The sequence below is a fragment of the Myxozyma melibiosi genome, assembly GCF_037950935.1.
Source record: "Myxozyma melibiosi strain Phaff 52-87 chromosome Unknown BZA70scaffold_9, whole genome shotgun sequence".
In the NCBI taxonomy this organism is placed as follows: domain Eukaryota; kingdom Fungi; phylum Ascomycota; class Lipomycetes; order Lipomycetales; family Lipomycetaceae; genus Myxozyma; species Myxozyma melibiosi.
Genome location: NW_027042923.1, coordinates 328,121 through 341,715, shown reverse-complemented (window position 1 = coordinate 341,715; position 13,595 = coordinate 328,121). Strand labels below are relative to the sequence as shown.

The window sequence follows — 13,595 nt, the reverse complement described above, 5'->3', positions numbered from 1 at the left end:
GGTCCGCTGCCAAAACCGGCGCCGGCTGATCGGATTCCGGAGGATGGGGACTGCTGCGACAGCACCGGTTTGCCGAATGCACCTGTTCCCCATAATGGCACTTGACCTATGATTTATGATCTTGTTAGCTGATGGCGCGCTACCTGGTGCCCTCTCTCTGTATACTGATACTGGAAAACAAGACAGGACTACAACAAAAGAGAGACCTACCCCGCTGGCTATTTGAAGCCCCTCCGGCAACAGAAGCAGCATTGACAGGCTGCTGCTGCATACTACTCGGTCTGTTCATCGTATTGATCACGTTCGAGAAGCCGTGTGAACGGCTCTGGGACGGTTGACCTGAACAAGGCATCAGCCCAACTGGCATCTCCACCGCAAAGCCAAGACAAACATCTCTTGAAAACTAACCTGAACGATTCATCTTGTTCATATAATCTGTATTCGGAAATCGATAAAGTAATGCCCGCGCGTCATATATTTGTATATCGAGAAGAGTGAGTGACTTTCCTTTTTTGCGAGTCCACCTGCGTTATGTATTTCGTTCTGACAAGATCAACGAAACAAGAACTGAAGAAAGCAAAAGCCGATCCAATTCCAAGTAGATACAACAGCTACCAGTCGTATGTGATTTGAACAAAGACAGCAACTGGTTTCTCTACAAAACTCCTTTGATGATTTGAATTCTTCAGTGTTGAAGTTGATCGCTCACATTCGCACCAGGGCAAGGGCGTCTTGTGAGATTTAGGCTTAGGGCAACTCGCTCTGTCGGCGCCTTCTTGTTTATTATTTACGTTTAGAGATGCGATCCGCGCACTCTTTGTTGATTTGATCTTGATTCTACTCCACAATCGCGAAACGGAAAGACAATGACGGGATCTGAGGACAAGTCTGCTGATTCTAAAAGTGAGGATACCGCGCAGACTGAGGTGTCGGAGCTCAAATCGGAAGAAGTTGCTTCGACAAAGTCTGAAGCCGATCTTCAGCCAACTGCGGAGGCAGCCAAAGAACCGGAAAAGTCCAGTGACCAACCTGCAGTTGAGCCGACAGGTAATTTTGCATTTATCTGAATGAAAGATGAGGAACGTATTGACTGACTTGCATCAGCCGATGAATCAGCCAAAAGCAATGACGCAGAGAAAACTGAGGAGCCTACAACTGAGCCGGCCGCTACCTCGCGCAAACGAAGCCGATCATCCTCACCGGTTCCGAAATCGGAGTCTGCCGAGCAAGTTAAAGAAGAGTCTAGTGTATCTAAAAGGGTTCGGTCGGATTCAGTGACTGAAAAGAAGGCCGATCCGACAGAGACTGCTGAAGCGGGTGAGGCTGCTGCACCGACAGAGTCTGCTAACGACAGCGCGACTGACGAACCCGCCGGTGATGAATCGAAAAAAGAGTCTGAAGAGGTAGAAGCAAAGAGTGAAGAAAAGGTCGCCACACCAGCAGTCGCTGCTGGTACAAAAGAAAATGAAGACAGCAAAGAAGCAAACAGCAAGAACGGATCGGGCCTCGCTGCCAGTGCGTCCAAGCCGTTCAGCTTTTACTCGTCGTCGTCTGGAGCCTCGGCATTCGGTGGTGCTCCGGTGAAACCAGCGTCGTCGCTTGCGTTTGGGTCGTCGATATTCGGATCAAAGAGCTCGGATGTGCGTTGAAACTGGCTCTACATCTTAACAGCTGACAATCCATAAACTAACCTTTGTTCTAGTCTTCGGCTCCAAAACCGTTTTCCTCATTCACATCTTCAAATCCTTTCCTAAGTGCATTCAGCGGCACCCCCAAGAAGAAAGAGACAGAAGAAGACAAAGAAGACGCGAAGGACGAGAATAGCGAGAATCCAGAGACCGACGACATGACAGGCGACTTTGAGCCATACGTACAACTCAAGCTCGAAGAAAAGAAAATCGAAACCGGGGAAGAGATGGAGACTTCTATATTTAGCTGTCGCGCAAAGCTCTACGCTCTGGATCCTACCAAGACAGCAGAGGGCTGGAAAGAGCGCGGCGTAGGAGTTTTACATCTCAACGTGAAGAAGAACGCTGAAGCAGAGCCGGAGCCAGAAGCAGCGGCAGACTCTTCCGAGCCCACAAGTAAAGAATCAACACCGGCCTCGCGCGCTCGGCAATCCAAGGCGCGGATCGTTATGCGGTCAGACGGCGTCCTTCGCGTGATTCTCAATCTACCGATATACAAAGGAATCGAGGTTATGCCTGGTATGAAGAGTTCAATGGCTAGCGAGAAGTTCATTCGCATCTCGGCGTTTGAGAGCAGCTTGCCTATGCAGTATGCCTTGAAGATGGGGCAGGAGGCTACTGCCAAAGAACTGTTTGAGCATATAAAGAAGCAGATGAGCTCGTAGTTGCTAGGCTATGGTTATCTTTGGAAGCTACTTGGCATGTACGATAAAATAAAAGAAAGCATTTTCGTCTGAAGAATAATCTACTAGTTGATTCGCAATCATCATACAGCACGCCATCCGTCCAAAACATCAATTCTTTTCTGCATTTTTCTTCTTCTTCACTCCCACTCTCAAAAATACAACAGTAATTTTACATATAAACAATGTTGAGCGACCTTCCCTGCTCAAAACACCCACTTCTCATCAGCAGACTCAATAGCCCACTTAAACTTTTCTCTCAACGTCTTTGAAAACAGCTTCTCTATCGGCACACTGTACTTTTTCGAGAACATGACTGTCAGTCGCGGATCAATGTAGTTGATCTTACTCGTCGTCAACGCAACCGTCGAGTTATCTTCCTTGTCCTTGAGCTGCAAGGTCGTGTTTGTGATGCGCTCGTTCAGCTTCTCGATCTGCTGCTCGACTTTCTCGGCAGAGCTGACCGTCACCTCGGGCATTTTGAATGACGACTTCTTCTCCTTTGCGTACACCGCTTCGAGCTCGCTGACCGCCTTCAGCTTCTCTTTCGTCTCCTTCTCAACCTCTTTCTCAGAAAGCTTGGTTTCTCCCTCCGCAGCTCGCTTCTCGTTATCTCGCTGCACCTTTTTCACGATCTTCTCGCGCTCACGAGTTAGAATGTTGTCGATGATCTTGTCAATGACTTCATCAGTCAACTCGGCATCCCGTTCGAAATACGCAGGGTCTTTTTTCTTCCGCGCCGGCTCCAGCTGCGCGAGCTGCATCTTCAACCTGTACCGCTGGAACTTGATCTCCAGGATCTTGTCCTCGATCTTGCCCACCGACTGCTCGTGGGACTTGGAGACAGTGCGCTGATGGTTGCACAGGATCGCGACAGCGCGGTTGGCGGCGTTGAATGCAACCATCTTTTCGTTGACGGTGCCTTTGTTGGGAATCTTGCCGAGCTGGTCTTGCATCGTCTTGGACGCGTTGTAGGTACGGAAAACCTTAGCGGTGAGACCGGGCATGTAGTTTTGCAGATGCTTGTTGAGCGAAGGCGGGTCGAGTCTGTCAAAGAGCTCATCACCCTCCCTCTTGGGCGGTCGCTTGAACAGCTTCAGGTTCTTGTACACCTGATGATCGACCTTGACTTCCTGGTAGAAGCGAATCGAATCCTTACCCAAGAAATCAAACACGACGATGTTGGGAGGCTTGAACGTGACATGCTCGTACCGCAATGAGCAACAACCCACGGTATCCGCTTCATCCTCGCCCTTCTCACCACCAGCTCGCAAGGCGAGAACATCAATCAGATACATCGCAGTCGCGCGCTGACGGTTAACCATCTTTTCATCTTTCAACTCGCGCCTGTAATCCTGGCGGATGTCGTCGATATGATTCTTCAACTGCCGCGCCTTTTCAAACTTTTTGAAATCACTCATGCCTTTCAGCGAACTATTCGCCGCCAGAAAAACATACTTTGTGGCACCGTTGATGTTCTCCTTCCAAGTCGCCAGCCATGAGACAGTGTTGTCGTGCTTGACCTCTGCCCACTCATGACCTTCCGGAGGCTTAGGCACTTCCGCCTCGGCGCCGATGTTGATCGTCACCTGCTCAGGCATCACGCGGGATTTGAGCTTGCCGGTCTTGGGATGCGACCCGCGGCCGCGGAAGAGGCCTGGAGGTTCGATCCGGAAGTTGCCGACGACTTCCTTACGACCGTCGAGGTAGCAGACTTTATACTCTTCCTCGATCTTGTCCTTCTCGGCCTTTATCCGCTTCTTCTCGGCCGCAGACATGTTTTTCTTCTCAAGCCGCTTCTCCTCGAAATAGTTGAACATGTCTGTAAAGTCGCATTTTTCGAAACTCTCAATCGCAACATTCGCGCCCCCCGCCTTCTTAAGAACGGCTTTGAAATCGTTGAAAAAGTTCTTCTGAAACACTGGGTTTTTCGCATGGTCGCTCTCGAGCATCGCGCCAAAAAACCCAGCGACCTCTTCCGCCGCGACCGGGAGATCAACCGGCTTCCCGTCGTACTTCATCTTGACATGCTTCGGAAGCGGCTCATACGGAGGCGGGAACAAGACTCCCTTGTGCGAAAGAGTAGTCCATTTCACAGTCCCATCATTCTGCTCGGCCTCCCACCACTTATACGCCTCTTCCTCCTCCTTTTCCTGCTCGGTCTTGCCGTCCTCGTCAACCGGCGTAGCGCCTTTTTTGGTCTCTCGTTTCTTGGCGGACTTAGCTCCTGCAGTCCCGTTCTCGGCTTTCACCTTCCCGTTCGCTTTCCCGTTCGACGCGCCGTTCTTCTTGACCGGGGCAGTCGAGACGTGCGAGTCATCGGAAGGCTCGGCCTTTGGTTTCTTGGCGACCGGCGCGGACTTGTTTTTAGCTGCTGCGGCAGCTTTTTTTCCACGAATTTTCTGCAAGACAAGGGTGTAAGTCCGATATACTAGAATACACAATGGAATATAGGTCCCGGATCCGCAGAATCCCGAAAATGGGGACCTCTGTGGAAAAACGAAAGACTCTGAGAAAGAGAGATCATACCAAAGGAACTTCGTCGTCAGAAAAGTCAGACTCCTCCTTCTCAACTTTCAGCTTCCGCTTTCTAGACTCTATAGCAATCAACAAAGTCAGTCACAGTTGCATCTATCTCACAAACGCGACTACGCTGCTCAAAAATCTTCTCGAAAAGAAGAGATCAGACGGGGGCGCAACGCGTCAGACGCGTACAGCTCCCAATAATAGCCACCCCGACGACGCGGCAGGCATAAACAGCCAAATAAAAAAACAAAACAAGAGACATACCTTGCTGAGAGCGTTTAGACAAGGGAATATCGTCGTCAGAAGAATCAGACATTGTTGAAGCTGTCGTGTGCTGGTATTAAACGTAGACCGGGGCGCTGATGGGGAAGACGGTTCTGCCTGGTTCCTTCAAACACGCAAACACACACAAAGGCACGCGCGCTCGACGTGGTAAATTTGTGCCTGGATAGACAAAAAACTATGGAAACCGGTTTTTCACGTATTGATTAGACTAATACGGAATGATCGCTGATATACAACAGAAAGAGAAGGGCGCTGAAGCAAAGATCGACGACCGATCCGGGGAAGAGAAGGGGAAGAAGTCGGGTCTTTGTCGTAAAAATGTGATTTCGAAGATCATTCCTCCAAAGCTCGAAGAGAATCCCCTCGGCATAACCGCAACATCACCGTCGCAGTTATACTAAATTACATAACACATCAGTCATATCTTCCTTCTTCATTGCTGCTTAACTAGTTACAGGAATATTATTATACATTTTTTCTCATAAGTACATCTGACGGCTGCAACTCGCGAGCGAGGATCGTAATGCAAAGTGTTCATAGCACGATTCGACGAGACTCCAAGTGAAGGAAAAAGGGGGAAATAAATGACCGACTGACAAAAGAAGCAAAAGGACAAATATGTACAACAAACAGTGTGAGATGATTAGAACATTCTAAGCAGAAATTGTACATGTGCGATTTTGGTACGAACAAAATGCTGGGTATATAAAAAATGAAAAGGCACAGTCATTCGACTCTGCCTATTGATAGCTTTTGTTTCGGATCTCTTCTAGTCGCGGGTAGACGGAGCTGCCCATCTTCTTGATGAAGGAGTCATTGCTTGTCGTAGTGTAATGAGCCACGCTCTGCAAAACAGAGTCTAGCATCGGACGATTAGTATTGCTGGCCAAGACTGCACCCATGCCGTTGTTGAGAACGCCGAGCATGAAGCTCAAATACGCCTTCTTCATGTCGGTCTGCTGGATCTCCTCGTCTGTAGATCCGTTCGCAGACACACTGAGCGCGTAGAATATACCGTTTAAAAGCGGCGTGAGAACCTGGTCAAGCATATCAAACATTCCCGGCTCGCCCTTGAAGCTGTGGATCAGCTGGCCCAGGAAACTCATAAAATCAATCAGCTCAGGCGTACTGCTCTCCGTCAAAAGCCGGTTGACAAGAATCGGAATCTCCGGAAGGATTGACTGCCCCAAGATAGGCACCATCCGAGCAAACGCAAACCGACTGGCTTCACGGATAATCTCAAGTCCGGACAGCGTCTCGAGTGAGACAAGGATTGCCCGACTAGCCAAGAGAAATTGCTCGCGAACCGGCTCCGTGATTTGCTTTCCGCCGTCTGCGATACCTCGGGCAAAAGTACCGATAGCCATCATATCATGGTGCACCTGAAGAGCCAAGCGTGAATCTTCGGGGGCTCGGGGAAGGCTCTGCTCCAGGTCCAGGAAGATCGGATTTAATATATTCTAGATAAATCCTGTTAGATCTTTACTCTTCTCAAATTGAATAAGCCAGGAAAAAAATACCTTGATCAGCGTAATTTGCTTATCATCCGAGACACTATCAACCGAAACAAAAATCCCAGAAGCCTCAAACAAATAAAGCCGACTGTCGATATTATCAGTCTCGCCAGCTCCGGGTTCAGACATATCCGAGTCGTTTTCGTCGCGCTGCGCAAGCTCCGCCTTGATCACCAGTAAATCGCCGATAGCCCCGAGCGCCGTCTCGGCGATATCCCCAATCATCGCCTTGCACAACTTGATGAATCGGTAGAACAGGAACCAGGATCGGACCTGCACTTGCACGTACGAGCTGTGGATACCAACTCCAGACACGAAAATCTCAAGCATCTGCGGAATAAGATGCTGGTGTGATTCGAAAAATTTCGAGTTCTTCACGACAAGCTCCAAGTAAAGCAAATTGATCGCAGGGTGGCCGATCGAGAGCACGTTCGAGCTCGTCATTCTCAAAAGCATATTATCTAGCAAACCAATCGCCTTTGAACTCTCCCGACCCTTTGCTGGTAAAGCTGCGGCATTTCGGAGACCGTCGCTATAGGCGCCCAACTCAAACAATCCAAGCTCGACCTCGCGCCAGTCTTGCTTTGAGAGACAGTCCATAACGACGCTAGAGATTGTATCCATAAACAGGTCTTCATCGATCGCCGCTACCGCATCCTGGAACAGCCGCAGTCTCGTCCTGATGTCTAGAAATTCATTCTCCGAGTCGTCGGATCCGTTGTGGAAATCCATTGTCTCGTCGTATTTTAGTTTGACAATGACAGTCTTGAGGATAGAGGTGACCATCGCCAAACGATTGGGTGTGAGCGGGTGATTGCGCTTCTTTTCTTTTCGAAGTAGCGAGAGTAGATCTGAGATGGTCGGGAATACTTCTGATGATGTGTCGTCGAATTCGTTGGACAGAAAAGTGATTGCAAACGGCATATACTGCTCTAAAAGGTTCTCAGCGGTCTCTATAAGCTGAGGCGGAAGTTGGCTCTGTTATCACGTAAGTATTCCTGCTTTTTCATATGATACATCATACACAAATACTCACTTCATCTAAAATCTTAATCAAGTCTGTGCACACCACATTCGTGAGCCTGGCAACCTTCTCAGTAAACTCGGGATCCGAGCCCAAAGGAAGCTGGCTGATGAGCTGCGGCAGATTGAGCAGCCCGATCAACTCTAGCTTGTCGGCCGACTTCATTTTCTTGCTCACTATCTCAGACAACGTTTCGCAGGCCGCCCCGCGCAATGACTCGTTTCCGAGGATGCTGAAAATAAGCTGCATGTACTGCGGAGTAACAATCAGTGAGATGTCAATCCATGCTAGATCGGTAATCGTTAGCACCACGGAACTAGAACAGTAAACAACTCAGAGAAAACATACAAACCCAAGAACCTATGACGCGCAGACAGTTATCCGTAATCAAATACCCATCCTCTCGATTCGTCCACTGCACCAGAATTTGCCTCCACAGATCCGCCAGCTTGTTCATATCCGCCGCCCTGATCTCGTCCTTGATTGTGACATTCCGGCGCGCGTCGTCGTTTGACCGTTGAATTAGCGTATCGGCAATTTCATCGTGCTGCGAGAGAAGGATGCGCAGGAAAAGCTGCAGACCACGCGCGTTTTGTAGGTGGCCTCCGATTGAGGAGAGAGCGATTAGGTCGTCGTAGAATGTAGGCCACGTGTGCGGATATGAGAGGAGGAAGAAGTATGTGATTGTTTGAGCGAGTTTGTTTTGCATGACTATTGGATGCTGTTAGTAGGTAGAGCAAGTGCGATAAACAAGCAGGCGACATACAGACTGCGTCGGTCTCCGCTGTGTTCTGCGGGCCGTATTCGCGCTGGATGTAGGAAAGAAGAGCGTCTTTGACGGATGCTAATGACGACTCGTCCAATTGCTTTTGATTGCCGTTCAGGCTTGAATTGAGTGCGTTAGCAGTAGGATCAGGTGTAGTTAATATCTCAAAGGTATGGCATACTGCTTAACCAAGGCGTCGTCCACGACTTGTAACGCGAAGAAGCGAACAGCTGGAGATCTACAAATCAGAGCAGTCAGTAATCGCCCGAGATACCGCTCAAGCTGAACAAGCACAAACCTTTTCCGTTCGCTCATAAAAAGCGCAAGACAGACTTGCCATCCATCGCTCGACTCCTTGATCTGGTTGCAGAAGGCCATAGCCTGGGAAGTTCTGTTAGCAAGATTATCAACTACGGGAGTAGAAAGCGGAAAAGATCAAACATACCTGCTGCTTCAGATTACTATCGACATTGCTACTGAGAGCAATCTCCACCGCCTGTTCAACCTGGTCTTCCATTGACCTGCCGACAGTTTGACACTTTTCACGCGAGTTTTCTGGCGGGCTGCTGCACGGAACCGAGGATAAATATTTCGAATTGCGACAAGAGAAGGACTAGGAAACTTGAGCGTGCTTCCGTAGGCCCTCGACCTCGTACCACTGAGGTAAGACGATTGCCGCTGGTAACCTTTTGTACCAAAAGCCTTGGTACGGATTACGGGTTTGCTTGATTGGAGAACGGACAGGATCTGGATCGAGAGCAGGTGGCCGACTTATAGTTCCTTTGTGAGCTTTAGGTCTACTTTTTTTGTGTGCGCATGGCTCGAATGAGGGTAACTCAGATGAAGGCTGAGGCCGGGTAATTGTGTAAACATTGGTCTGGAGTATGGTTAATTGACGGTTTCTTTATTTTATGAAGCTGTGTGGTGGTAGTCCGAGATGCAACGTCGAATAATTTGCACAATTGAACTAGGTGGCTGTGTTTTGTTTGAGCTATTCAAAGAGGGCTCTGCTTGTCGTGGAAGAGTGAGTGTCTGGTATAGCAGTGCTGTTCAGGAACGCAAACTATGCCCTTGCTTCGGCCTCAACACTACTCAGCTTGTAGATGTTGAGCCTAGACCAAGAGACTAATCAGATTTGAAGACAAAGTCGGACGTACCTGAACAGCTGCATTGTTTTCCGCAGGTTTGTATGTACACTGGTTTGTATGCACTCGGACACTGTTCTGAACCAACTGCGGCAGAGAAGTAGGCTTTGTTACTAAAATACCTTTCCATCTCGCTCTTCGATACCAAGCGGTCAAAGACAGACAGTCGCAGATGAACGGTTTGCGCACCAGATTTTGCAGAATGGCTCTGCACTATGAGGAGCATGATGAACGTCCCGCAGATGAAGAATATCTCTGTCTCGCTGTGTCTCTCCCCTAAGATCTTTCCGACGGGAAATGATTCATTGTACATTGCAGATGTCTCTTTATTGATTAGGAAGTTTTGCGATAGTCTTCAAGACTGGCCAATTTGTCAACGGCATCGCATGTTCGATCAAGGTACAAGTAGTTAGCCAGCGTCGATACTTATGGTAATACCCCACTGCGATCAATACCTGCAGATAAAGCCTTCACGATTGAAAGGTATTTATGGCCGGACACGCTTCATATAGTATCAAATCGAGCATTTTCAATTCTGAAGTCGTGCTATCTCCTGATCCAGCCGCGACATATCTACCACCAGTAAAGCACATCACCTTCTTACTAACCACTGCGCATCTGCTGACATAATTCTTTACGTGCGGCTCACAGTTGACTCAGGTGACTGATTAACCGAAACCTGCTAATAACCTTAAAATAATTAACTGCGAGTTTAACCAACTCCGAGTCCACCGTTCGGTCTCCGTCGCCACTTTTTTTTTCGTTCTTTTCGCCCGAGGTTTGTGTAGTGGAATGTTGTTGCCACCCCGTTGACGTCAACACGGCTGCTTCACGGCCTCTGTACGGCTTCTGAACAGGTGTTTGGGCCGTGTGCTGTACGCTACTACTTGTCGTCGTCATCGGCATTTCGTAGTTGGCCGGAGTAGGTTAGCTGTACGCACGCACAGCCTCCAACGCAGACAAGGGTTTCTTTCCTTTGCTTGCACTGCACGTCCTTCGGGCAAATACGCTGTGTTGTGGTGTGTTGTGTTTGTAAATCAATACTATTAAAACAAATTTCATACCCTATATAAATATCCCATGCAAAAAAAAACTAGAAAACAATCACTAAACTGGAGAAATGTATACGAGATCGCTTTCGTGACCGTCGTCATCCTCAACAACACATTACTGAACTATACATAAATCTTTCCAAGCGAATTTTTGAGACAGAAAGCGCATTAACCATTATTACCGCGTAGAAGAAAAGCAACAAGCAACAAATAAGCAGATTTTTCTAACAAATATACATAAGCAATCTAAACCTCAACCTGCTTCTCCGAAGACTCAGAGTCCTCGTTCAAAGCAGCAGGGCCCTTGTAGTTGTACTCGCCGTGGCACTCCTCGGCGATCTCCTCAAGAGTCTTGCGCTTGGTCTCGGGAATCAAGAACGAGACGAAGAAACCGAGGAGCATGAAGAGCGCAAAGATCTCCATCACGTGGTTCAACCAGCAAGTACCACCGGGGCAGCCATGGGTACGCAGAGGAGCGATAGCACACTGAGCGATGATGGCACCGACCTTTCCGGACGCGGCAGACATACCGTGAGCGGTCGAACGGTAGCGGGTGGGGAAGACCTCACCGGGAACGATGAAGGTAGTGGTGTTGGGACCCCAGTTCTCAAAGAGCTGGCAGAGGACGTAGAGAGCGAGAAGGGCATGGCCGGAAAGCTTGTGGTAGGCGAATCCGATAATGCAGAAGAGGATGGTGAGAAGAGCGAAACCAACGATCTGAAGAGGCTTGCGTCCGACGGTGTCAAGAGTAGCAACGGCGAACCAGTATCCGGGAATAGCACCGGCGCAGGTGAGGATGATGTTTCCGACGCAGACGTTGTAGATGTTGTCGTAGACGTTGTCCTGGCCGGCGTAGTCGATAGCAGCAAGAATGGTGGAGTTGTTCAAACCAAGACCGTAGAAGGCAATATCAAGGAAGCACCACGAACCAGCAGTTCCGATGAGAATCTTTCCATGCTTCCACTGCGAAAAGTGATGCCAGAAGTCAGCCCACGAAGCCTTGGGAACAGCGAGCTCGGCAGAGTCCTCAGGGGCAATCTCCTTAATGGCCTTAACCTCATCAGCAGTGGCGTCACCGCTGCTGCCGTTGATGTACTTGTTGATATCGGCAGATCCCTGCTCGAGCTGGCGGGCGACGTCGAAGGTGTAACGGGGAGTCTCAGGGATGGTCAGACGGAAGTAGAGAGCGAAGCAGGCGGGGATGGCACCGAAGCCGATGACAACACGCCACATCTTGTCGTTGGCAGTCTGGCAGTTGCCAAGGCACTCAGAGGCGGAGTTGGCAGCCGAAAGAGTACCCTTGAAACCGCGGGTGACAATCAGGGCGACGATGGCGGCGGTGAGCTGACCCCATCCCTGGTTGGCGAAGACAGCGCCCATGATGGCACCTCTCCACTTGGTGGTAGCGAATCTGTAATTATTTTGTTAGTAAAAAATATTCATAAACAGAAAAATATAGAAAGAAAAAAAAGCAGACTGTAAAAGAAAGAGAAAAACATACTCAGAGGTGATGATGGAGGAAAGCGGGTAGTCGCCACCGATACCGATACCCATAATGACACGCCAGAAGACAAGCAGTCCGATGATGTTAACACTGGGACCCTCAGCAGAGAGAGCCTGGCCGATGGTTCCGATCATGATGATCAAGAGCTCGACACCGTAGATGCGCTTACGACCGATTCTGTCCGCCAACCAGCCAAAGAAAAGCTGGCCGACGACGGTACCACCGGAAGTGGCCGCCTTGACGGCTGTGTCCGAGTTGGTGGGAAGCTTGCTCTTGTTGTCGTGGAAGTAGGCATAGCCAAGCATGGTGACGGCGATGTTGATGGAGAAGATGTCGTAGGCGTCGGTGAAGAAACCGATACCGGCGACGGTGATGGCGCGGATATGGTACCAGCCAAAGGGCGCGTTATCGATCTTCTCGAGAGCGAGCCTCCGTCGCTCGTTGGGGTCTGAGATGTGAGCAAACTCGTTTGCGTAGTTGTGGAAGGCAGCGTTGCCGCCGGAAGTGAGCTGAGCCATTGCGAGAGAGGGAGTATAAGGGGGCGGAGACAAGAAAAGACAAGACAGAGACGAAGCTTGGCCGGCGATGGGAAGACAGCGAGCGCGGAGAGTCTTTTATATCCACTCGACGCGATCGAGGTCGAAGCCGTCGAGAACTTTTTTGGAGAAGACTCGGTAGATTTGGACTAGGCCGCTTTAGGAAATCTCGCCCTGACCTCTGGCAGCCAATCGCCCGCCGCGGTTGTGGCACGTTGCACACTGCGAGCCGCACACGTGCGCTCAGACGAGTGCGGCAGAGGCCTGCTTTGGGCGGCACGTGACTTCTCCCAAGGGCCTATTTGCTCACTGTGGCCTATGGCGCACGTTCGAGCACCCACCTGGCCCGCCATGGCCAGCGGGATCCACTATCGGGCAGATTGAGGGATGATTAGAGGTTGGACAGTCGTTGGACAGTCTTGGCTGGGTGCTGTTGGTTTCTTGTCTGTTCTTGACTGTTCTTGTGTGTATTGCTTGTCTGTTCTTGTGTTGCTTGTCTCCGCTGCTTCTCTGTCTTGTCTCTTCTCTCCGCTCCATCGCGACCCCGACTCACCCTCTGTCATCCGCCCGTACGTGTCGACCTCTCCGTCCTGCTCATTTCGGGTGCAAGCCTGACTTGACAATGGTGGGATGACAGCCGCCATGACCAGATTGTCAAAAAACTCACTTCTGTCTCCTTACTTACGCGCAGATCGCCGCCGGCTGGCACAGACGCAAGACTCCTCGCTCGCGAGCCAGTCTCGAGCCGCCATACAGCGCACATGCTCGCGACGCGTAGTCTCGCATTTCATACCGCGCTCGCTCGCTTTCTGTCTCGCTCCTTCATTCGTCCCACATGCGCGGAGCTTTGACTATCCACGTGCTGCTTCACA

At 49.9% G+C, this 13,595-nt stretch overlaps 4 protein-coding genes across 4 annotated transcripts; 1 reads left to right on the top strand and 3 right to left on the bottom strand.

Annotated features, from left to right (window-relative positions):
- Window positions 1-866: 866 nt before the first annotated feature.
- On the top strand, window positions 867-2,353 carry BZA70DRAFT_268498 (uncharacterized protein; the record flags this gene model as incomplete). Its single annotated transcript, XM_064911167.1, has 3 exons — window positions 867-1,047; window positions 1,105-1,640; window positions 1,703-2,353. 3 exons carry the CDS (start codon window positions 867-869, stop codon window positions 2,351-2,353), a joined length of 1,368 nt encoding a protein of 455 aa, XP_064767120.1.
- Window positions 2,354-2,415: 62 nt separating this feature from the next.
- Window positions 2,416-5,595, bottom strand: BZA70DRAFT_281439 (DNA topoisomerase I). Its single transcript, XM_064913121.1, has 3 exons — window positions 5,162-5,595; window positions 4,901-4,968; window positions 2,416-4,773 (listed from the first exon to the last, which is right to left on the bottom strand). The coding sequence occupies exons 1-3, from the start codon at window positions 5,211-5,213 to the stop codon at window positions 2,578-2,580; spliced, it is 2,316 nt and encodes a 771-aa protein (XP_064767119.1). The 5' UTR covers window positions 5,214-5,595; the 3' UTR covers window positions 2,416-2,577.
- A 157-nt stretch (window positions 5,596-5,752) lies between these two features.
- Window positions 5,753-9,290, bottom strand: BZA70DRAFT_200083 (Exportin-T). The gene is made up of 8 exons (XM_064910121.1): window positions 8,932-9,290; window positions 8,785-8,867; window positions 8,668-8,724; window positions 8,487-8,605; window positions 8,069-8,431; window positions 7,733-8,007; window positions 6,703-7,674; window positions 5,753-6,642 (listed from the first exon to the last, which is right to left on the bottom strand). The coding sequence occupies exons 1-8, from the start codon at window positions 9,001-9,003 to the stop codon at window positions 5,923-5,925; spliced, it is 2,661 nt and encodes an 886-aa protein (XP_064767118.1). The 5' UTR covers window positions 9,004-9,290; the 3' UTR covers window positions 5,753-5,922.
- A 1,364-nt stretch (window positions 9,291-10,654) lies between these two features.
- On the bottom strand, window positions 10,655-12,844 carry BZA70DRAFT_259117 (MFS transporter). Its single transcript, XM_064910851.1, has 2 exons — window positions 12,185-12,844; window positions 10,655-12,094 (listed from the first exon to the last, which is right to left on the bottom strand). Exons 1-2 carry the CDS (start codon window positions 12,703-12,705, stop codon window positions 10,930-10,932), a joined length of 1,686 nt encoding a protein of 561 aa, XP_064767117.1. The 5' UTR covers window positions 12,706-12,844; the 3' UTR covers window positions 10,655-10,929.
- Window positions 12,845-13,595: the final 751 nt, after the last annotated feature.